The sequence below is a fragment of the Protobothrops mucrosquamatus genome, unplaced genomic scaffold (assembly GCF_001527695.2).
Source record: "Protobothrops mucrosquamatus isolate PMUCROS unplaced genomic scaffold, P.Mucros_1.0 scaffold581, whole genome shotgun sequence".
Lineage (NCBI taxonomy): Eukaryota > Metazoa > Chordata > Lepidosauria > Squamata > Viperidae > Protobothrops > Protobothrops mucrosquamatus.
The window spans coordinates 31,739-47,118 of record NW_015386881.1 but is presented as its reverse complement, the minus strand read 5'-3'; the positions used below and the strand labels follow the sequence as shown (position 1 = coordinate 47,118).

Genomic DNA, 15,380 nt, shown 5'->3' with positions numbered 1-15,380 from the left:
TTGGGAAGGCAAGAAGGCGAGAGTCAAATTTAAGATTATCCAAGACACTAGAGAACGTGGAGGACTTAAAGTACCAAATTTGACACTTTATTATGATTCTTGTGCATTAACGTGGATGACTGATTGGATTAACTTGTCTAACAAAGGGATTCTGAATATTGAAGGCTGGGACTTGTATTTTGGGTGCCACGCTTACCTTTTTATGCAGAAAAAAACTGATAAAACTTTTAGAAATCATATAATAAGGCCTGCATTGTTAAGAGTTTGGCAAAAATATTTTCTTAAGTTTAATGTCAAATTACCACTCTGGGTGACTCCGTCGCATATTTTTCAAGCTATAACCAGAGGAGTGGTGATGGAGGGACCTACTTACAAAGATTTGTTATATCAGAGTGGTGGTGGCAACTGGTGCCTAAAATCAATGGATGAGTTAAAGCAAAACAACCCAATTTTTTCTTGGCTTTTGTACGGACAAATTAAAGATAGATGGCGAATTGATAAAAAGACTTCTTTTGCTCTGGAAGATGGGATTTTCTTGAAGCAAGTAAGAGATGGTACCAAAGCTCATATTAAGAGGATATATAATGTTTTATTAGAATTGGACTCAGAAACTGAATTAGTTAAAGATTGTATGATTAAGTGGGCTCAAAATATAGGAGAAACAATACCTATGGATACTTGGGAGTTGATCTGGGTGAGAAATGTGAAATTTACACAAGCACAAAATTTACGTGAAAATTTTTATAAGATGTTTTATAGATGGCACTTGGATCCTTCAACTATGTCTCGTATTTATCCGAATTATGAATCCAAGTGCTGGAGGTGTGGTCATCCAGATGCAACTTTTTTTCATATGTGGTGGACTTGTAAGGTCATTAAGGCCTTTTGGATACAATTATGGTGGAACTTACAGCAGATTTTTAAAAAAAGGATTATTTTTCTTCCACAGTTGTTTCTTCTAGGTATTGTGCAAGATTTAGATGCAAAAGAAATAAATTTGATGCTTTATTGTTTATCTGCTGCCAGATTGCTAATAGCCCAAAACTGGAAGAGCCCAATTCTGCCTACGATGGGAGACTGGAGATTGAAAGTTTCGTATCTTGCTGAAATGGCAAAGATTTCGGTTTACTTGAAGAACCATTCAAATGAACAATTTTTATCAATATGGAGAAGATGGATTGTTTATATTCAAAAGAAACATAGAGTGGTAGAATATAATTTAGGTTTTTAGGTTTTTTTAAGTTTGTTTATTTCTATCCTTTTTGGTAGATTAAGATATTTTGTGGAGTTAGAGATATTAGTATTTGTTTACTTTTATATGAATATTATCCTGGGATTAGGTTTGGGAAGTCGGGGGGTGGGTGGGGGTTTTTTGATTGTTTATTGTGATTACTTATGATTGTTTTTTTATGATGGAAAAATAAATAAAATTTTCTGGAAAAAAAAAAGAAATAAAATAAAATACAATAATTCCCAGGTTACTTTATACAATATTCCTACTGAACCACGATTGCAGATTTACTGAAAAATATTAAGAGTCAGATACTATTTTTTGTCTTTTATTCTGCACAGTTTTATCTTTCTGTATGTGTATGGGATACTTACCCAAATGATTGCTTTTAGAATAGAATAGAGCTGGAAGGGACCTTGGAGGTATTCTAATCCAGCCCCCTGTTCAAGCAAGAGAGCATATACCATCTCAGACAAGTGACTGTCTAGCCCAGAGGCCCGCAACCTTTTGAGCACCAGGGACCGGTTCTATGGAGAAAGATTTTTCCACTGACCAGAAGGGACGTGATTTCGTGTGCTTCCTGCATCCTGCGGATGGGGCTTCACTTGTTTGCTGGCATGCCACAGCCCGGTGCCGGTCCACGGACCGGGGGTTGGGGAATCCTGGTCTAGCCTCTTTTTAAAAATCTCCAGTGATGGAGCACCCACTATTTCTGGGGGCAAGCTACTTCACTGGTTAATTGTCCTCACTATCAGGAAGTTTCTCCTTAATTCCAGGTTGCTTCTCTCTTTAATCAGTTTCCAACCATTGTTTCTTGTGCTGCCCTCTGGTGCTTTGGTAAATAACGTGACCCCCTCTTCACTGACCCCCCTCAAAAAGTGGAATACTACTATTATGACTCCCCTATTTCTTCTTTTCTTTAGACTAGCCAAACCCAAGTCCTGCAGCTGTTCTTCGTATGTTTTAGTCTCCAGGGCTTTGATCATCTTAGTTGCTCTTCTCTGAATTTTTTGCAAACTCTCAACATCTTTTTTTGTAATATGGTGACCAAAATTGGCTGCAGTATTCCAGATGTGTTCTTACTAGGGTTTTATAAAGCGGTACTAATACCTCATGTGATCTTGATTCTATGCCTCTGTTTATATAACCCAGGATTGTATTAGCTTTTTTGGCTGCTGCTGCACACTGCTGGCTCATGGTTAAGTGATTGTCCACTAGGACTCCAAGATCCCTCTCATAGTTACTGTTTTTAAGCCAGGTCTTGCCCAATCTGTACTTGTACCTTTGATTTTTCCTGCCTAAATGTAAAACTTTGCTTTTCTCCACATTGAAACTCACATTGTTCAAGTTTGTCAAGATCTTTTTGGATCCTGTCTTCTGGGGTATTGGCTACTCCTGCCACTTTGGTGTCATCTGCACATTTGATGAGTTCCCTTTCAATTCCTTCATCTAAGTCATTGATGAAGATATTGAAGACTACTGGGCCTAAGACAGAACCTTGTGGTAACCTACTGTTACTTCTCTCCATGTGGATGTAGTGCCGTTGAGGACTACTCGTTGAGTACGATTTTCCAGCCCGCTACAGATCCATCTGATGGTGATGTTGTCTATTTTACCTTTTTCTAGCTTACCAAGGAATAGGTTGTGGTCTACTTTACCAAATGCCTTACTAAAGTCTAAATATACTACGTCCACAATATTTCGCTGGTCCATTAGTTTAGTCACTTTGTTGAAGAATGAAATAAGATTGGTTTGGCATGATCTGTTTTTAACAAACCCGTGCTGGCTACTAGTTATAACTTTGTCTGCTTCTAGTTGTTCGCAGATCTGTTTTTTGATTATCTTTTCTAGGATCTTTCCAGGTATTGATGTTAAACTGATTGGTCTGTAGTTTCCTGGGTCTCTTTTTTTCTTTCTTGAAGATGGGAACTACATCAGCTCTTTTCCAATCCTCAGATACTTCCCCAGCACTCCAGGGTTTTTGAAAGATGTGGTGCAATGGTTCTGAGATAACATCTGCCAGCTCCTTCAGGACTCTGGGATGTCATCTGTCAGGCCTCGGTGATTTATATTTGTTAAGGTCAAATAGATGTTGGCTTCCGGTTCTGGATCGTGGCGGAAACGCTCTGTCCGCCGCCCGGTTTCCCTTCGTCGGACAACCCTGAAAAGGGTCGTAAGTCGCCCTGGAAGAGCGACGACTGTGAGGAGGACCCTCAACAGATCGCGGAAGGGCAGCAGCCCTTCCATTTGATCTAAGGCAGCTCCTTTGAATGAACAGAGAAAAGATCGGCCATCAACATGGCCGATCACTAAGCCGTACCAGCCGAAAGCCAAAATCACCACCAAGCACAACGAAAGCACTGCGGAGGAATTGGGTGAGACCTTACCTTACTTTTCTTGTATCCCAACTATCTTCCTGTAAAGCCTTCTGAAATTTTTTCCCCGCTTTTAACATAGCGGCGTCTGCCTACCTTGGGAAAATACAGCTTTGAAAAGAAAAGAAAAGAAATGAACAACTAATCTAAACAACTAAATAACTGGACTTGTACTTTTTGGATATTTGGGGTCCCAAAAAGTTCCTATTACCTTATCTATTTGTTAAGTTGAGGAAAAAAATTAAACTGGATAAAAGCTAACCTGTGTCTGGAAAAAGATTTTATATGCTATCAGGGACATCTTGTGGCAAAGCCTGGTACAGCAAGTGAATTTCTTTGACTGTGAGGCTTGCTTACTCCCTAGATTTGTCCTTCGAACTATCTAAAAAAGATAAGAATTTAAAGCAGCTGGGTGGTGAAAACAACTTCTAGGAATAGTGGAGGTGGACATCTGCTGACTTTTATTAAACATAGCCTCCACTAAAGGACTATCTTCAATGGATGAATTCTACCCACAACTTAACTACAAACTCATACTTGAAAAAATCCTTGAAGCCACTGAGCTAATGAATTCCAGAGTGAAAGACAAAGATGTCACCTTAAAATTACAAATTGAAGCCCAGACTTCAACTGATGAACTTACAATCCAAAAAACAACAGAAGAGGAACAAATTAATATCAAAGAGGATTCTACACAATAACAAGTACAATTTACAAAGAACTTTGACAGTCAAACCTTGATTTCAATTAAAGAACCTGCAACTCAAAACTGAAGAAAGCAACACTAAGATGGAGGGTGCTAAAGAGCAACTACACAACATATTGAGAACCTAGATAATCCAGACAATCAAACAACAACTACAACACCAGACATGACCTCTTATTTTAGCCAAATGAAACTGGAAGAAGACCAGACCGAACTGACGATAAATATTTTAAATCAAACATGGAGATTTGAACTATTAGGGTAACAATCTAATGATCAAAAAGGGGCCAGTTCCTTTGAAAAAATGATAACTGGATGCTCTCCCTTGATTCAAATAACATGTATAGGAATGAAGGGAGATCCATCTGAGGATTTAAAGGCACTGGTATGGAAGCCTGCTTGGCACAAAAAGAAAGCTAGAGTTAGATTTTAAAAATGGGATTTTCTTTCTCTTCCTTTTTTCTCTTTTTTGTTGACTGATAATGGAAGAGCTTAAAATCTTACTTAATGGGCCAAGGAGATCTTTAAAGATATTGATTGATTTAATATTTAGGACTTAGATTTATAAGGGAAATGAAAATTAGCCATTATATTATAGTTTTGAATTGCAATACGGAAGTTGGTTTGTGGCAATAAAAGATATTTTATTAGTAAATGATGAGGTACTAGGATGAGAAATAGAATATACTTATGAAATAAAGTAAGAATGTAATTAACTGAATAATATGTGTATTTTAGATATGATAACAATTTTGTAATGAAATAAGGAAAATTTGGGTTACCTGAAGTCTAAATATTATGGACATTAAAGGCTAAATTAAAACACTGTAATTGAAATTAGGTAAAACTTAAAAAACAGGACTTGGATATGTATAAGTAAAATTATATTGACAAATGTATTGATTGATTGAGCTATAATTACAAATGTATTAACTTGAATGTGATATAATAACTAAGGGAAATAAATAGGGAGAGAACTTTTAATCACACAATCTGAGATATGTATGAAAGATTTTGTTACTGGACTATTGATTACCCAATCACCACGCTGCTTCTTAAGCATTTGGATGTAAAATTGAAAAAATAATAAAACTTGTTTGAAAACAAGATCAAATAAATGTTCTCTTACCATTTTCTGGCTTATTTTAATTTTTGTTTCTAATTTTTTTGGGGTATGTTGGGCTATAGTTTCTTTTTGTGTGAAGACTGATGCAAAGAATGAGTTAAGCAGCTCTGCTTTGTCCCTATTGTCTATTATTTCCTTGCCATCTTCTCTCATTAGTGGACCTACAGTTTCCTTGGCTTTTTTCTTGTTAGTATGTTGGAAGAAACTTTTTTTTATTATACATGATTTCTGTTGCAAGTCTTTGTTCATTCTGAGCCTTTGCTTTCCTGACTTCATCTTTGCATGTTCTGGTGTCTGCTGATAATCGGCCTTAGTTATGTGCCCCTCTTTCCATTTTTTGTATTTGTCCTTGTTATCTTTCAGTTGTCAGAGAGATCTTTGTGTAGCCATGCTGGTTTCTTCTTGAATTTCTTGTTTTTCTTTTTCAGTGGTATTGTGCTGATATGGGCTTTTATGATCACATTTTTCAGAGTTTCCCATGCTTCTTGGGTTGTTTTCCCATTTAGGATTTTCATCCATGCGATCTTTCCTAGGTTCTCTCTAGGTTTGTTAAAGTCAGCTCTTTTGAAGTTCAAGACACTAGTTGGATTGTTTTCTGTTGCTAGTGTTTGTATTATATTAAATTCCAGTATGACATGGTCACTTTTGCCCAAAGTTCCGGCAACTTAAACTTCCTTTATCACTTCTTCTCTATTACTTAGAATTAAGTCCAATATGACTTTACGTCTACTTTCCTCCTCCACCTTTTGGTGGAGTTGTCAGCTAGGTTGGTTAGGAATCTGTTTGAACTTCTGCTCGCTGCAGTTTGTTTCCCAGTTGATATCTGGATAGTTGAAGTCTACTCCTGTGGTATGCTTCCTGCATACATTTGTTAACTGGTTGGCAAAGAGTTCATCTATTTCTTCTGATTGGTTAAGTGGCCTGTAATGTACACCTATAGTAATGTCACTTTTTTTCTCTTTTATATTGACCCATATACATTCTGGAGAGATTTTATCTTGGATCGTGCATTTCTGTAGATATGTAGTGTTCTCTTACACATAGTGCAACTCCCCCTCCTCTTTTTGTAGACCTGTTTCTTTTGAACAATTTGTATCCATCCATCAGTCCATTCCATTCATGGGTTTCGTCCCACCAGGTTTCTGTAATGCCAACTATGTCATACCCTCCCTCATTTACTATTGCTTCTAGTTCAGCCTGTTTGTTCCCCAAGCTTTGAGCATTTGTATATAAGCATTTAAGACTTTTATGCCTGTTCGTGGGCATGTTTCCTGCATCTCCTGATTGTTGTTTGGGTTTTTCTTTTTTCTTGTCTTTGCCTATCTCAATGTTTGATTTGTTTTCTTGGGATTTATGATCTAGAGATTCTAAAGATTGGTCACCCTCCCCCCTCAGATTCAGTTTAAAGCCCTCCTGATGAGTTGGGCCAGTCTTTTTCCAAGTACATTTCCCCCTGTTTTTGTGAGGTGCAGCCCATCCCTTGCCAAGAGTCCTTTGCATAGAAAATGCAGTCCATGATCCAGGAAAAAAAAATGTAGAAGATACATTGTATCTCAATTGTATCCAATTGATTCTGTCTTTACTTTTCTATCAATTCTTTATTTTGTGGTTGCTACCAATATATACACAGCAGCACAGGTGCACTGATGATATTAAATCACAAAACATGTATTTTTTAAAATAAAATTGGATCTCTGATATATCCAAAACATTATAATATATTTTGTGTGAATATCTCTGCATTTTGCAGAATTTATAACCCACAATTAACTAGCTGATTTTGATATAATGTTGAGAATTATAAGTTTATAGAAATGAAGTCGTACTTGAAAATCATATACTATTGCCATACTAGGCAATTTGCAAATAACAGAAGCCCAACCAAGCTACTGTGATATTTACAACATTATAACAATTGTTTTATTATCCAAAACATTTGTTGTTGTGTTGAAGAAACAGCAGTGTAATAATTACAAGCACATGGATTAAATAGATTAAAATCATAAGGCTACTTTTAGAGTGTGTTCTGTCAAATGCATTGGAAAAAATTATACAAGAACAGAAAATCCATTAAACAACTATAAACCAGCAGTGTGCTGCTAAGATTAGTGAGGCCAACAGAAATAAAGTCTAATTTGTAACTGATAAATTATAATCTATGCCACATAGTTTTATAAGAGAAAGACATATGAAGAAAATGTGAAGAATCACTGTGGTATTTTGTCACTGATGTTTTATATGATGGTTAATGACTGAGATCAGAGATTAAAGTTTTATTTAGGCACGGACTAGCTTTTAAAAAGGAATATTAAATGAATTCTAGGGAAGAGAACTTTTTATATTGTGTTACTAATCAAAGACTACTTTCTTTTATATCAGGATGTAAAACACAGGATATCTACTCCTAAAAAAAACTACAAATGAAAGTGCTGCAAGTCAGCACATTTTCAATTTTTCAGTATTGAAATAGAAAGCTATGTGTAAATCTTACATAATTCATTATGTTAGCTAACAAAACATAACAAAAATGTCAGACTGCTAGGCTATTTTGCAGCTAAGTTTCATATTTCCTTATATATAGTATTTTTTTGTTTTCCTTTTCTTTTTATAACATTAATATTAGGTATTCTATTATTGGCTAAAAATAAAAAAAGCCAGTGAAAATTAACTCATTTAGCTAGAGATTGAAGAGTGCAAGCAGTAAAAACAAATTTTCTGATATTATCTTCTGAATCTAAACAGAAAATTTAGAAAATGTAAAATGAAATTCTTGCTCTTCCTACAGTGAGGGAAAAAATCAATTTATAACTTTTTTGAAATGCGCTTTTCTGGATTTTTTTGTTGTTATTCTGTCTCTCACTGTTAAAATAAACTTACCATTAAAGTTATAGACTGATCATTTCTTTGTCAGTGGGCAAACATATAAAATCAGCAGGGGATCAAATACTTTTTTCCCTCACTGTATCTGGGACAAGCTATTTACAAAGGCTATTTACATTATATACTTGCTTTCTTTTTTCTTTTTAAAAAGCACATTTCTTACTTTTTATGTTCAATACTGAGAATTCTCAGTTAACATACCAATTGTGCAGTGCTCGCCATTCCAGCCTTGGCTGCATTCACACTTTCCATCTTTACAAGTTCCATGTTCAGCACACCGAGGATGGCATGCTCTTTGATTGCAAGATGCTCCAGCCCAACCTTCTTCACACCGACACGTTCCACCCATGCAGACACCGTGAGCACCGCAGTCAACAGAGCAGATTTCTGAGACAGAAATAAAGAACGTGGTAGATGAAAAGAGAAGGAAAAAAGCAGAAGGAAAAAGAGGACAGTAATTAGTTAAGCTCCAAAATCCAGCTATATGAACTCTTTGAAAATTAAATCAAGCAATTTATTTCAAGTGATTCAGAAGTTATATTTCCCAATAGTTGATTATTTATTCAGCAGATCTAGTGATATCTCTCTACTGATTTCTTCACTTAGCTTAGACTTCTTTCGATATGTGACCATTTTTAATCACATATTGCTTATGAATAGCCACTATAAATTTAGAAGTCTTTTGTAGATTATTTTCAGTAAATAGTGTCACGTTCTGAAAAATATGGATTATAATGCAAAGATATGTTTTTTAAAACATTAAAAAGTTAAAACACTACAATGTTGAGTTAATATTTGACTAAATACCATACAATGTGAATTCATCAAATTTTAGAATCATACATGTATAATATACCTTTTGCTTAAATTCAATTAACTCAAGCACTTTTGAGAGTTAAGTACCACTATCAATGGTAAATTCTACATAGTCATTTTTCTTAAGATATACAGGGCTTTCTGACCCTCATGTTATTTTTAAAAACAGCAGTGGTTGTATTTTTTTTAGAAATGTATAGTATTTATAATCTCAAAAATGTTAAATATGAAGACTTTGTATAGGCAATATACAGAGTAGAAAAATAATGTTTCAGAAATGTATCTTCTTTTTCATTTAAAAAACACTAATATCCTGTACTGTATCATGGTGGCAAGAATTTTTTTTTCTATGAGGGGTGGATATCTGAGATTGGCATGAAAGTTATATTCATACAGCAACCTTTCTTTTGATTATAGTTATAAGCTGTGATTTTTCTTGGCATTTTTGTATGCTGAAGTTCCATTTATTTTAGGCCTTATTACAATTACTGATCAATAGAACCATTTCGAACAATGAAGTCTTAGTTGTATAATGTTAATAACCTTTATATTATGATAAATGTTTATTATTTGAAAATTTGCTTTTGAGCACAGTTTTATGTCTTAAATGGACAGAAGAGAAGGCTATGTAGGGGTGATTAACTTAAATTTCACTGTGAAAATCCATGAAAATCCAACTAACTGCTTTAACAATAAAGCACACATAATTATATGTAAAATGTAAAAAAAAACTGCCTGTTTTTTTTCTTTTGTTTCCATGAAAAATACGATCTAACATAACTGAAGGACACAGTTGAAGTCTCTTAGAATAATTTCCTCTTTAAAAACCAGAACACCAATCCTAAAAAGGAATTATTTGTGATAGATATTGAAGTGTAAAAAACGTAAAAGTCTGAAAAAGATCACCTTGACTACTTTATCTATTTCAAAGTACTATAGAACATCAAATGTACAATTAAGTATGTTGACAGTATATGTGTCAGAATGAATATTGACCTGCAAAGCTTTTCTCCTATCATGTTTTATGTTATGAATTGGATTTTTTTTGTTATGTTTGGATAGATTAACTTCTGAATATCCTCGTTTTCCAAAGACTTGCCTTTTCTCCTCAGTCTAATCAATTTTTCATTAAAGAGAAGGTGTTTATCAGCTTTTAGCAGATCTGCTTTAAAGCAAGGTGTGTCAGTCTTTGTAATGAGCTTATTAATTAGGGTTAATTTAGAAAAACTGGATTTGGAGAGCTAATTAATGGACAACCACTAAGGAAAAGGGAAGAAAATAGCTTATACTTTTCTCCTTTGCGATATTAACAATTATTCTAAACTGAAATATTTTCATTTGATTGATGCAAATAATTTCAAATATAATTCTTAATATTTTTGAAAAGCTATTAGCAACCTTCAATTAATTTCAAAATTAGTTTAATTTCCTACTTGATGAAATATTAATAAATGTATGCTAGCTTCCAAGTTATGAATGCCTGGGATGAAACTGGGGCAAAAATACATCATAACAAGCAGGTATTGTTCCCTTATTGTTAACAGGGAATGCTGTTAACAGCATTGAAATGGATATGACTAAGATTGGTAACCTAAACTACTTTTTATCTTTCTAAAGAATGCAAAATCCGTGGCAGAGATCAGTACTTACTGACCCATCTGATGATGACCATGGGATATGGAAAATTTTGACTTGGAATGTCATTATAAAATTTTAAAGAGCATAAATTAACTATCAATGGAAGGAAAATTGATATGTATCGGTGACACTATGAAAAAGGGAAAGGATATAATAGATCCTTCAATAGAATGAAGGTGATCTGATCATGTGGAGTGGAACTGATGAACACATACATGGACAGTTGGATCAAGATCATATGGTGCCTTGTGTGCTTACTGTTTTCTTGCAGAACGTCCCGAAACAAAACACTGAGTCAAAATATGTATTCATATTTCCTCTCTTCCCATATACTTTCTGAAAGCCTGAACATCGCTCAAGTTGTCTTTGAAATATATAGAATTAGGTTCCATAGGCTCTTCTTTGCATTTCTGCCAATTTTATCATATGAAAGGGAACCTAGCAAATTTTCTTCATGTTCAGTTCACACACATTGGCTTTAGTTGGTGACATTGACAGGGAGAGTAGGTTATATTAAGATAGTTTAATATGAAAACATTTAAGTGTACAGTATAACATCAATTCAACTGATGCTATTGATGATTTAGCATAGATACAAAGTACTATAATAGCTAAACATTTTAAACGGTTGGCCATTGATACAATACTATTTTGGCAGCTGTACCCAAAACAGTTTTCAGAGGATCTGAAATGGATATGGAGGTATTACAGATCATATGTTACAAGTTAAAATTAACACCAATTAATGCAAACTGTAAATAAATTAACTGTAGTTGCTGATACAAGAAACTGTGTTTATGGAAAATAAAAACTTTTTTGTTTGTCTTGGTAATATTAACATTGATGGTAGGCTTTAGTGGAATTTATAAATTAATCAAATCAGCACTGCAGAATCTTGGAAGTTTTTAATATTATTAGCACAAAATAATTTCCCCAAAATTCTTACCATTAGAGCAATCAGGGCCAGTCCAATTAGGATCACAATTACAAGTGCCACTTTCTTGCAGATACGTGCCATGGCCAGAGCATTGTTCTGGACACATTGTCTTCAGTATTTCACAGTTGTTACCACCCCAACCTGGATTACAATGACACTCTCCATGGATACATACACCATGATTTGAACAGACTGGATCTAAACAATCAGCTGGGGAAAAAAAGGTTAGTGTCTGTAGGTTTTACTATTTTTTTGCCAGGCTATATTCCTCATATTACACATTAATATACTAAAAAAATGAATCAGGAATCTTATTAGGTACAGAAAAATGAAAAGAGGAAGCCCAAACTCATCCTCAGAAATAATATCAGGATAACATAATGCAAAGCTATATGTTCTAATAATTAGGAGGCCTGGAAAAAGACAGATGTATCTCTGTCATGGAATATGTAACAGGATAGAGAGTTACATACGCAAGGTGGTCAATAAATACAATCTTTAAATAAAACAGAAACAGTTAGTAACTTAGTATCATATTGAACTTGTCCTCTTCAATTCTCTTTCATGTCCCCATTATATGATTCATTTCCGATATCTGCAAAATCTATGCCTAAAGAGTAAAGTGAAATTTACATAGTAGCCGATTCTATTGTCTTTTGTGCTGAAACTCATCTACAGAGAGAAAGCATCTTCCAGTTGAATAATTCTTTGGTGATGGAAAGGCTCAGGAGGAACTAAATTTAAGAAAGAAAATGGATGAAAAGAGGTTTGAAAAACCCACCCTGCATATAGTGATACAATGTCAGATTAGTAAAGAATATACTTATTTTGGAATTAAAAATTGGTCAGTACAGGTAGTCCTTGTTTAGTGACTACAACTGGGACCCAAAATCAGTGCCTAAGCAAACTGACCAAGACTGTGCTTCCTGGTTTGAAACTAAAAATACTGCTTTAGTTGTGTATTTCCTATTGTGTAACCTGCTTACTATCTGTAATGGTGATTATGTGACTGAGGGACTGCACTGTCATATCTTTGGATAGTTGCTAAATGACTATCCAAAGTTAGTAACCAAGTACTACTGTAATAGTAGCTTGACACTAATCATCATGCTTTTCTAATATCACCTATCTCTAATAAAAAAAGGATTGTAACCGTACGTTTCAATTTCTGCAATTTTACCTTTGCAAATTAAATACATGTATATTTAGCAATGTTTTAAATAGATGTGTTTCTTCAGTGTTATATTTTCTATCACTTGGGGGTGAGATGCTCATGAACTAAGGAAAATGATTGCTAAAGTATGCCTTATGTAATTTAGAAACAAAAACAGCTCATCTTATAAAAAGAGCAAAAAGAAATAGAATAGCAAATCCAGTGGTGGGATTCAAATACATGAACAACTGGTTTTCTGTGTGGACGCCACTTCCGGAAGTCTGTTCTGGGCCTGGGCCTCCAAGGCCCAGAACATAGTTCCAGAAGTGGCATCCACACACTTCCGGTGAACCATTCTGGGCCTTGCAAAAACAGGCTAAGTCTTCAGCCGGTTCGCTGAACTCAACAAAAATCTGCTGAATCAGTGCGAACTGGCTGAATCCCACCACTGAGCAAATCCCTGCCCATATCAGTAGTATGATTATGTCCATCTGACCCTTTACCTTATGTTAATTAGGCAAGTAAAAGATTAAACACCCTAAATTATACTGAAAAAAACACTTCTTGAACTGTTATCAGATTTTCTTTGGTTTTAGTTTTAGTTGTATTAATTAACCAGCCATTTTTAAAAAATGTAGTTGCTTGCTTACCACTACATTCCTATAGTTCTGAGTTAACCAAAATTAGTTATGCATCCCAGCAGAGCCCTATCTGAAATGTTTTAGAACTGAATCTGCAAAAATCTTTACTTTTTGTATTTTATTTGCTAATCAGAGGAATATATATATAAACTAAGCAAATATTATCTACATCAAATTAAAAATAATGAAAAACACATAACTCAACTATATAGGAAATAAAAAAAGAATTGTTTGAGTACAGAACTGTTAATAAACTACATATAAGTCATGCTGTGGCTGTTAGCTTGCAGTGCCTGGAGGCTGTGGGGGCCTGGATATGGGACAACAGGCTTTGACTGAACCCTGATAAGACCGAATGGCTTTGGGTACATGGGCCTCCGGGATCCGGGATTTTGTCATCGTTGATTCTGGATGGGGTGGCACTGCCCAAGAAAGACCCAGTCCGCAACTTGGGGGTTCTCCTGGACTTCCAACTCCTGTTTGAGGAACAGGTAGACACAGCTAGGAAAGTCTTCGCACAACTTTGTGTTGTGTATCAGTTGCAGCCCTTCCTTGATCAGGATTCCCTGAGCTCAGTTGTTCAGTTCCTAGTCATCTCACAGCTGGACTATTGTAATGTACTCTACATGGGGCTACCCTTGAAGAGCATTTGGAAGCTACTGCTGGAACAGAGTGCGGCAGCACAGGTAGTTTAGGTGGCCCCAAGAATGGCCCCTGTAATACCACTGCTCCACGAGCTGCATTGATTATCAGGTGCACTGATTTTGGGTACAATTCAGTTAAAGGCCTTCATGGCATGGGTCCAGATTACTTGAGGGACCATCTCACCCCAGTGGTATTAGCCTGTATCACTCCTGCCAGCAGAGAAGGCATGCTGCAGGTCCTGTCAACCTGATTAGTCTGGCTGGTGGGGGCCAGGAAGAGTGTCTTCTCTGCTGTTGCTCCTGCCCTCTGAAACATCTTGCCCTTACCTCTGCAACCTCCACTTACTCGTCAATCCCTTTTCAGCATAGGCATGTGGCGATGGCTACAGGTAGTTGTGAGCAACCCTAAATCAGCCTTAAGACTGCATGTTACTGAGTGATAAATTTACATGCTGTAACTGCAATATCTGAAATGACAAATATGGCAAGGCTCTGAAGCAGAGTGAATCACAGTGTTTAACATACTCAGTTCCTTTTTCACTGCTTGGGATTAGGCAGCATAAATATTTTAGGATGTTCTGAGCCCATACTGGGCAATTTTCTGAGTCCTTGGATGGTGCAGCACAGAAGACAATGTCCACCTCTCATAAAATATCTAATAGACTCTGGGAACAAGGAGAAAGGACCCTGACATTTACGGAAAGGATTCCTGAGGGGAAAATGTGAGAAAGGACTAATTTACTCTGTCTTAATTATGCTAGGTATAGGTTGAAGTAGAGAACTACTTTGATCAGCTTTCAAGTTCTGTTATAAATCCATACTAGCAATAAATATATTTCTGGAAATTCAAGTGGCTCTTTTTTGCTGAGTTTGCTTGACAAGCTTGATACCCTCAAAGGAGAGAACCTTGTTTTTGCAATGTTGATTCTGAATTTAAAGAACAGGGGACTTTAAAGCTATTATGCTGAAAACTAGATAACTTGTGATATGTCCCAATAAGTAATTTTCCAGCCAAAGGAAATATATGGATACCTGTTATAGACAAGTTAAATACAATATAATATATAAAAATAGAAAATACTATCAGTTGAGTGCTAATGCTGTGACATTTTGGAATGAACCAAAAGGTGGAAGCTGCACTTAGTTACACGGTATCATTCTATGAACTTCAGAAGATTCTGGACAGGAATCTGCACTGACTCATAATCTACCAAATAATCAGAAAATCTTACT

The 15,380-nt window shown here is 35.5% G+C and overlaps 1 protein-coding gene across 1 annotated transcript in view; it reads right to left on the bottom strand.

The window, feature by feature from the left end:
- Positions 1 to 8,724, bottom strand: part of LOC107288732 (teneurin-3) — a 90,760-nt gene extending 82,036 nt beyond the window's left edge. The window contains exon 1 of the mRNA XM_015817377.1: positions 8,520 to 8,724. Coding sequence (XP_015672863.1) covers positions 8,520 to 8,667 — 148 coding nt within the window. The 5' untranslated portion in view covers positions 8,668 to 8,724. The remainder of the gene's footprint in view (positions 1 to 8,519) is intronic.
- Positions 8,725 to 15,380: the final 6,656 nt, after the last annotated feature.